General features: G+C 39.4%; 1 protein-coding gene across 2 annotated transcripts; it reads right to left on the bottom strand.

The window, feature by feature from the left end:
• Positions 1-533: 533 nt before the first annotated feature.
• Positions 534-9,320, bottom strand: hdr (hematopoietic death receptor). Of its 2 annotated transcripts, XM_020599362.1 has the most exons (10): positions 9,145-9,320; positions 6,604-6,754; positions 6,231-6,359; positions 5,946-6,057; positions 5,695-5,786; positions 4,902-4,994; positions 3,851-3,891; positions 3,355-3,603; positions 2,859-2,895; positions 534-2,104 (listed from the first exon to the last, which is right to left on the bottom strand). In XM_020599362.1, exons 1-10 carry the CDS (start codon positions 9,172-9,174, stop codon positions 1,815-1,817), a joined length of 1,224 nt encoding a protein of 407 aa, XP_020455018.1. In that variant the 5' UTR covers positions 9,175-9,320; the 3' UTR covers positions 534-1,814. The 2 variants fall into 2 exon arrangements, with proteins under 2 accessions (XP_020455018.1, XP_020455019.1); XM_020599363.1 differs by lacking the exon at positions 9,145-9,320 and having other exon boundaries at positions 6,604-6,778.
• Between the last annotated feature and the right edge of the window lie 324 nt (positions 9,321-9,644).

Below are 9,644 nucleotides of genomic sequence, written 5' to 3' on the forward strand. Positions count from 1 at the left end.
CTGACATGTGATAGCAGGAAAATCTCATGTCATTTTACCAACATCACATAACACATGCAGACTCACTGTCATGGTTTAGAGACTGAAGAAACATAATACCTGCTGTAAAAATGGCCACTGCTTTTTCAGTTTCATCATTGCTTGTGTTGTATGAAATAACCTTCCATAGGTTTGCTGTAAATCCATTTATGAACTGTGGTAACAGTGCTATTCATTATGGCAGAACAATAATTACATCTTTTCCAAAACACCATTATTAATTGCTCCATAGGCATGAAGGCAGCTACACAACTAGGTAGTAAGGGAACTGATATTCTATTTAGATAAAGCTGTATACTGTTTACCACCGTCCACAGATTATTTTAATTGAACCCTGAAACTATTGTTGATGGTTCCTAATCCACTAGCAGGGGTGTGACCCAGTTATCTAAGCTAGCACACTGCCTGAACAGGTTACAATATAACAACAAATCTAAATCACTGAAATCAAGTAAGCAACACCATTTTTTTCTATATATGCATGGACACACAAATAAGGAGCAATATTGTATTTATTATTTCACAGCTTATCAAAGTATAATTATTCTGTAAAAGAAAAAAGTAGCAATGGGCTAACAACTACTATGGGACATGAAAGGTAGAGATATGAGCAAGACAAAATACGAAAGTAAAAAAAGACTAACACTGTGATTAATCTTCATATTGATGTGGGACCATCTCATCTTAAAGCTTAATAATTTATTAAGAGCAGGAAACCAGGGGGAATGGGAAAACCCCTGTTTCAAGCATATTTGGACAAGCCATCAGTGGTCCCCCATGAAACTTTGCAGTTTAGGACTATAATGTGATCAGGATTATGACAGAAGTGTAACAATAAATAAAGTGGAAACATAGCGCAGACATAGGGTATTAAAAAAAAAAAAAATCCATCTTAAATCAGGTGCTTTCAGAAAGTAAACCAACTTGATCAGGACAATACTGTCACTCAGCAAGTATACAATACAGTCAAAGAACAGTTGTTAAATAATAATAAGTCACAAACCTAACTGTTCTCCACCATTATTACCTTAGTATACTTGTGGTAATATCTCTGATCCCTACACATTTGACTTAATGTTCTAAGTGTTCAGTGCAACCCCAAAGACATTCATTCCTGAGGACATATTTGAATAAATAAAACACTTTGCAAGGAATAAAACTGTCAGTAAGGTCTACTTAATATCATAATAACTATGAGAAACACGCTCTCCAGATTTGGGCCAAGTAAATCGCAGTGTGTAAACAAGACAGCAAACACTTTCCCAAATTAAATACTTCACTATCAACACTACATTGAGCTAAAATAAATCATTTTCAAGTTAGAAAAGACTGACGACCTCCCTCTCAGAGCTGGACAGTGAAACGCCTTTACTGAAACAACAGCCGAATCAGGAACATATGCATGTTTATTTTTAGTTGAATAGATTCTCTACTCACCAAAAAAAATTCCATCACTTTGGATGCTAGCCTTGTGCATTATTACTCCAACCAGCACTGGATGAGGCAGAAGTTTTAAAGAAGCAACAAGGACCTCACACCATCAACCCAAGACCACTATGGACAATAGCCACGCGAGCTGCTAATCTGACCAGCAAAGACTGGATTATAACAAGATTACTCCAATAAGGATGTGTCACCATAAGTGATAGTCATGACACTACATTACTTATGCTTTTACTGCAACGAGATTTGTTTTGTTTTTTTGGCAGAAACAACACTATGGATGGTAGCCTTGATAGTAGATTGCATATTTTCAGAAGGCTTCTGTGAAAACATTAAGACTCAGGGATGTAATGGCCATTTCTAACAGCACTCTCCCTGGCCATTTCAGCTGTTCGCCTCTGATTCAAATCAAACAGTGCTTTCAGCAGATCATTTAAGCTGGCATCTCTGCCCACTTTCTCCACCCATATATTCAGTAACTCATGGATCCTGTCTTCATATTGAAGGTGTTCCTTGCTTTTGATCATATTGTCAGTGAGGCCAAGGTGACGGAAGAATCTCTTGTAGTAGCTGACATCCATTTCTTCAAAATACTCAAAGCATTTCCTCAAAGACTCTTCACCTGCAGACACAAAATAAGAGTTTCATTCAAGCACCTCGACCTCACTCTGGCATATACTCACTACTGTAGTAATAACATTTACTATGAACATTTAGAACTTGTGCATAAACTCGACTTATGTGACTAAATCACAAAGCAGGGCTGGAACAAAATACTGTTTGTATTTCTGGATTGTTTTTATGTTTGTAGATGAGCTGTCAAAAGCTGTGTCTCAATTCAGGAGCCGCATTCTTCAAAAGAACACAGTCTATGAAGGCATGGCCTATGAAGCTGTCGTAGACTGCAAAGGCCACACCATGGGCCGCACTGCTCCCGTCTCCTAGCAACCCTGACAGCTGCTCTGCCTTCTGTTGGCATGCAGAGGATCTTGGGATAGACCGAATTATGAAGAATTCACAAGTTGGAGCCTTTGTTGCCCAGTGGAAGAAGGACGAATTTGAGGGAGCCTTTAAACTGGGATGGCCTTGTCATGAGGCAATCAGTCTTCACATGCAGCCTTTGAAGCATGAGTCCCCTGAAGTGGGACACAGCAAATGTGTACTTCATTTGTGGACTGCAGTCTTGAATTACCCCTTGACGGACAAAAAGTATCTTGAATTCAATTAAGTGTGGCATTATTTAAAAACAAACAAACAATAAATAACATCCACTTTCGTTTTCAACAAAAACGTACAAACGTCACAATTTCATGCAGGTCCAAGCAACACAAGAAAGGGTGCAACTTGTAAGAAGGATTGAAAATAAAACCACTTACCACTCACAGGAATAAGCTTGGGAAGCTGCTCATATTCCTATGTGACAAAAAAAAAGACAAATTCTCATTGATATCCACAGAAGTATGTCAAAATAGCCTCTTGGGAAGGAACTTTATGCAATCACAATTTGTGTCTCATTCTAGCCATGGTGGAGAAAGTAAGAAAGATAAGTGTCTGGGAGTTCTGGTGAATAAATCATTTTTCAATCCAGTTAAAAAAAAGACAACTGGTGTAAAACTCATTGCCACGGTGAATATGTAATGATTGTGTCGTATGAGATGTGAAACACTGATGATCAAAACAGGCTTCATGTTAGAGTTGGTCACTCGAGTTTAGTGTGTGCGTTACTGCATTTATAATACAGAACCTGACAGATGGGTCAGGCAGGACCAGTGTAACTAGACAGCTGAGGGTTAGAAACAAACAAGGAGCAAGCAGGTGAGCGTGCAAGAAGCAGTGATATAAGCAGGGGTGAAGATGAGCTGGTGCTCTCACCCTCCTGTCGGGCTGCCTGGGGACCACGGGACTGGCTTGGGCGAGGGTTGCAGGGAAGGCAGAGGAGGGCAAGCCGGTTAGACTATGCTGCGAGTTACTGGCTGAGCTGTTGAGGCTTTTGCACAGCACTTCACGCTCATCCTCCATACCAGCTGAGGATTTGGGTCTCACCAGTTGCCAGTTTGAGCTACTGTGCCTTCGATTTTCTCCATTCCTCCTTTCCTGGGTGGAACAGCTGTCAGTGTGATGCTGGGGAGGGTGAGGGACATGTTCAAACATACATCTTCTGTGCTTTTGAAATAAGAAACGTTAAAACCCCGTCTCCGATCCCGATCTTTCCCAGTCTACATCCGGTATGGATTCATCTTTATTTTTTGAATAAACACTATCCATCAAATCTGAGGAAACTTGAACATTTGCAGTCATCTTATTCTACTGCTCTGCACTTGTTATAATTAATCCTCCAGTATTACCAAAAATATTAGAAGTCACTCACATGTCCAGCTTTCATCCCATCAGGCTGACTACTCTGAGAGCCTGAAGAAAGGATGTGGAAAAAAAGGATTATGCAACTTTATGGCATTCACCAAGGAGAGATGACTTGTGTGTGAAATGACCTTTGTGCATAAGTCTACAGTAAATGACTAAGCACAGAAACCTGCTGCACTGATCTGTGGGTTCTAACAGTAATCTTGATGGCCACACCCATCAGTGGAGTAAGAGCAGGGGATTTTCACAAGTCAGCTCTGAACCTGGCTGACACAGTGCCAGTTTCCACTGCATTGTGCAGCATTTACCTACAGGATGGTGCTGTACACAGCAGAGACTGGGAGAAAACTTCTCCACATGTCTGGTCATGGCTGAATCCAAATAGAAAGGTACTTTTACTCTACTAGCAACTGAACAGTACAGTTTCAAGTTTGCTCTGACAGATAAAGACACACACCCTTAAACGCAGTGGTTTAAAATGTTTATGTACATCAACCTGATTTTTACATCTTATCCTACAACACCCTATTCTGACATCTGCTCTGCCACCTGCGAGATCGTCAGCTGAATGAATCAGTGTCATACCTGCAATTTACAGTCCAGTTGAGCAGGTTTCTGTGCCCACACTGCTATAGAAACATGTAGCATATTCGCAAGACTAAAATGGAACACAGCCCTTATGCATCAAACACAAAGCCCAGTGACATCAGTGTTTCATTGTTAACTATTCATGAGCATTGCTTATTATTGTATCTGCTGTCAGAAATCAGGCTCTGTAGATTCTGCACTTGTCAAGAGCATCATGCAAGTTAAAGATTAGGCTCCAGGATGACAATTATTTATCTCCTATAAAGCAAAAGGTGGGAAGGAAAGCAAGTGTCATTAGCTTTTAGCAACTCAACCAACTCCAAATGTGGGCTGTCAAAAATGAAACTATTCATACTGCATGTTGTAATTTTCTTTTTTTTAATTTATCTTTTGCCAGGTCTTAATGCTTTCCCATCTATTATGTGTAAAAAAAGAAATAATATTATAGGTTGGCATTTAATTTAAATTACCTGCTGCTCTGCATCTCCTCATCCTCCAGTAAAATACTGCCCCGATGATCACAGCAGCAACAATCACTACTAGCACAATCACTGCAATTATTCCTGATTGGGGGAAAAGAAACACATACAACTGACAACCATTAGCACCATGCTATGGTAAAAAAATATTTCAGATAGTCATAATCAGGACCAATTTCTTACAGTGGAGGCATGTTTGCAATAAATACCATACATTTCTTTTGCCACTGTGGCCAGGTTTCAGTATAGTGCAGGCCTGAATATTACACCTTTAATCATGGTTGTGGGTTGTGATAATGACTGAATTACATAACATCTTTCTGATATTACAAACATCACAGTGAAATGACGATGATTAGGTAACTCTAATAAACTGTATGTAAAGTCACAGAGAGTGTTTCTGTGCTGACCAGACCACAAAGTGCATTTCTGCAACAAAGCTACTACATTAATCTCATTTGCTGAATCTGTATGTTTAATATAGTTATTGGTTAACTGTTTTTACAATGATAGGTTTGGATGTCGAGACATATACATACTACATGGCCTCCCTGGGTAGACCACAAATTATTATAAAACTGATCCAGGTAATATTTATAATCCTGTTTACTTATAAGCCAATTCTGTGAAAACCAAACTGGTTCACCATTTGTCTTTCTCAAGAAAATATGAGATACATTTTTCAGTGTAACAAAAAGCCAGGCTCTCCTCTAGTGATGACTGGTGTCTTGATTCATGTGCAAAGTGTTTTTCAGGTGGCACTAGCGTCCACCGCGCCCTATACCTGAGGCTGAACTAGAGCTGGCCTGGATTTTCTTGCACTCTGTGTCGGTGGTCGAGGTGCAGTTCCTCACAACCTGCTCATCTTTTCCACACCTGTTTGGAGGTAAACAAAAGTATGAAGTGAAGACAAGGCACAATTACATCAGTGATGGTCCAGAAGCAGTCTGCCACAGAGAAATGAACTGCTCCTGTCACAAACTGTGAATAAAGAAAGCATCAGTTGTGCTCTCTGTTTGGTTTACATAGACTCACCTTAAACACTTCTTGCACACTTCACATGCTTGTTCAGGAGCACAAAATCTCCCTGGCTTGCACTGACATTCAGTGTTTTGAGTGGAAGTACACTGCCTCGCAATTTCCTGATCTGAAAAAGCAAAATGATTAAAAAAAAAAAAAAAAAACCCAAACAAACGAAAAAGAAAAAAAAACACCTTGTTAAGTCTGGACTTATGCTCAGAGCACTTTGAAAAGGGCGAATATTGATTTTTCTTCTACAATCACTCCAATTGATAGTGTAAAGCTGTCGAGCAGCATTACCTGAGCGACACTTTGTGCACTTGAAACACTGATTCAGACCATTGTCGTGCTCAGTGTATGTCCCATAGTCACATTCCTCACATGTCCCCTTCTGTCCTGCTTTGGTGCAGGGTGATTTCACACGTGTACCTAACACACAAACACACACACACACACACACACACACACAAACAACATGACCCAAAAATCTCTGTAGACAAGTACTTAGAGTAATTGATCTTTCAACATTCAGTTGAACACGTCATATAAGCTAAACACACACCAATCATGCCACACTCAATCTGCTTCATAGCTCCAGTGATTGGTGAGTCAATCTGGTGACAGAGCTCGAGTCTCTGTGGACTAAATCAGTGTGTTGCTCCATGTGGCTTACCAGCTGGACAGTTTAAACAGCAGATGTTGTCATGCAGGTACTCATAGTTGGCTCCGCAAGAGACATGCAGCAGCATCCTGCCTCCAACGTCAAGGCCAGGCCGTGGAAACGCACCCATGGGTTTGAGGGACAAGGTCAGCATGAAAAAAACCTGAGGGATAACAGCAGTCATCATGTCAAACAATAAATAATCTAGGGGTTTCATTTTCTGAACTTCATAGACATTAATCAAATGTTGTACATTTTATAGACCAAACAATTAATAAATTAAATAAAACCAAGAGAATTAGTGACAGACTAATCTACAAAATATATTAACTAAATGTTTCTGAGATGTGGACTTTTATTTGGACAAAACAAGATATGATATTTTAACATGTCACCTTAGACTGGCAGATTGTTGTCGATCTTTAAAACTACGACATTTTAGAGATTAAACACTTTAGAAAATAATCAGCAGATTAATAATTAAAATGATCTTTATCTGCAGCCATTTATTTTGCCTTTGTTTAACCAGGAAGTCCCTGAGATACACCATCTCTTCAAGCGAGACCTGACCAAAATGGCAACATACTGTAAAGGAGAGTCTTACAACAACATACAGATCAGTCACACAATACACAATGAAATATAAAACCTCAAATCATTCAAAACAGTTACTGTACATTTACATTCCTCTTGAAGTATTTTGTTGATATTTAAATGTCTTATATCAGGGTAATGTTTTCAGTTCAATTTTTTCCTGTAGCTTTTTCCAAGCCCAAGGGCCATAAAATAAAAATGCAGTTTTTCCAAACTCAGGCCAAACCCTAGGTACACTGTAAGTAATTCATCTGGATGATCTGGCCTGAGAGTGAAGCGGAAATCATTCCATAAAAGGTACCCAGGAAGTCTTCCAAGGACAGCTTTAAAAAAAAATAAAATAAATAAATACATGTGAAGCCTACATCTCCTTTTTAGTGAAGTCCATCCAGCTAAACTATACAAGTCACAGTGATGGGTTCTTGTTCCAATATGTTAAATAAAGCATATGGAGAAGTAGTAAACGGAGTCAAGTGTGTGGAATAATGAGTCCGGTGCATGTGTACTATTGTATCAGTATACCAGTATACTCTGCCACCCTCCCCCAACAGCAACCATTCATATCTGGTTATTTGACGTCGTAACATGTAATCTTAAAGCTTCCTTATGATGCAACACGTCATAATGGAATGCAGGCCACAAGCCAGTAAACAAGGTTAGGGCGGCACAGGTGACTGACAGGCCTGGTTCAACTCCATCTTCAGAGCAGCCAGCAGAAGGCAGGGCTGTGTGAAAGTCCTCATGTACAGTTACAATAAAAGCCTAACTTTTACGTTACACACACACAACGTGCGCAAAGACAGTCAATGAGTTACCTTCTAACTTCCTATCCTACTTAAGATTGCATCATCTACTGTACGCGCATGCGTTTGCGTGCCATTTCACGTCCCCTTATTAAATAAAATGCGTGCTAAAACATGACCTTAATTTAAAACATGTTATATACCACCGAATAACATTATCTGGCCTTAAAGAAAAATCGTATAAAATTCCATCAAAAACAATCAGATGCAACTTTGGTTAAGAATAGAAATGACGTCATTAGAGATATAAAAATAAAACATCTTAAGGATCTTTGTGAGCCAGGCATATTATCCATAAAACAGCACTTAGTTGGGATAAAATCCTTACTTCCTGAGGTTTACACAGTCTCCTCTGCTCGTTCATGGACAAAAGTGCAAAGTATCAAGTATAGGTCAGTGGTAAAAGCTGAACCTGTCTTTTAAGTAAAGCTGTTTGTCTGATGACCACCGCTCCGAATCAAAGGAAGATTTCTAATCGATGCCTCCTAAATGTATAGACTAAGCTATATGCGCAAATTACAACGACAAGTCAGATTTGCTCCTTAGGGAGAGACGTGCGTGCAGTGTGCACATGACACCCGGCTCAGTTTTACCACCGCATAATATTAGAAAGTAGTTACGTATCCCTCGGGGTTTATTGTCAACGTTAGTTTATCAAAACACCAAAGAAACGTTTTGAGCAACTCTGTGTTTGAGGGGAACAGATTACATTAATGACTTAACGCCAACTTAGTTCAAACTTTCTGAAGCCTTCGAGGAATTTCGCACCTGGTTTAGCAAATAAACGTGACATTCTGCAAAGAGGTATAGAGACAAAGTAGCACAACGAAAAACCTCAGATTTGGCTAATTTAATTTCCCTGTCACTGAATAACTGGAGAATTTCATCAAAACGTGGTCATTGCTGTTCAGCCATTACGATATTAAATAACAAATTAACATGTTTCCGCCTAAACAACTTTTGACTGATGTGGGAAGGTGTTCGTTTATGAACATAACCATTTATGAATGACTTTTCATTTTCAGGAAATGCTGTCTCAATAAAAAAGTGGCACAGAACTCTTAAACTAGTTATGTCTAAACATTAACATCAGCTGGGCCCGGAGCGAAAGACAACTTCTGTGCGTAAAGTAGTTTAAAAGAAAATAAAAACTTACCATTAGGCATAATGGCTGGAACTCTGTCATGGTCTAGTCAGAAATGTATAATCCACACAATTAACGGGAATCATTACAAAAAAAAAACTAGCGACTTCGATAGACTGTACTTATCGCAGGTGCGCGGCTCCAATCCTTTACGTACAAGTGGGCGGGGAGTCATCCAGGAAAATCCGCCGGCTCTACAAAAACGCCCACACCAGAGGCCTGTAAGGCATTCACATTCGTTACTTACAGTAAGTAAGGAGGTAGGAGTAAAAAAGTATGTACTGTGTGTAAAATAAAATAACTTGCTGTAGCAAATGTAGTGAAATAAGAAGTACATTGAATTTACTTTTAAACGTAACACAGTGAAGTAGGCCTACCTTAATCCTGTTACTGTAAGCAGGCTACAGTATTTGGGTACATGCACTTAGAAACACTGGGTCTGTCTAAAAGCTATCTAACACTAATCTGCAAGTTCACCATGATTCATACAGTATGAGTAAACACAAGTGCAC

The sequence above is a fragment of the Monopterus albus genome, unplaced genomic scaffold (genome assembly GCF_001952655.1).
Source record: "Monopterus albus unplaced genomic scaffold, M_albus_1.0 scaffold40.1, whole genome shotgun sequence".
In the NCBI taxonomy this organism is placed as follows: Eukaryota; Metazoa; Chordata; class Actinopteri; order Synbranchiformes; family Synbranchidae; genus Monopterus; species Monopterus albus.

Excerpts from the sequence above, each read along its gene's own strand:
- hdr (XM_020599362.1), bottom strand. The coding sequence starts at position 9,174 with ATGACAGAGTTCCAGCCATTATGCCTAATG. Across the intron at positions 6,755-9,144 it reads TCCAGCCATTATGCCTAATG|GTTTTTTTCATGCTGACCTT; the intron begins GTAAGTTTTTAT and ends GTTATCCCTCAG. Across the intron at positions 6,058-6,230 it reads GTGCACAAAGTGTCGCTCAG|ATCAGGAAATTGCGAGGCAG; the intron begins GTAATGCTGCTC and ends TTGCTTTTTCAG.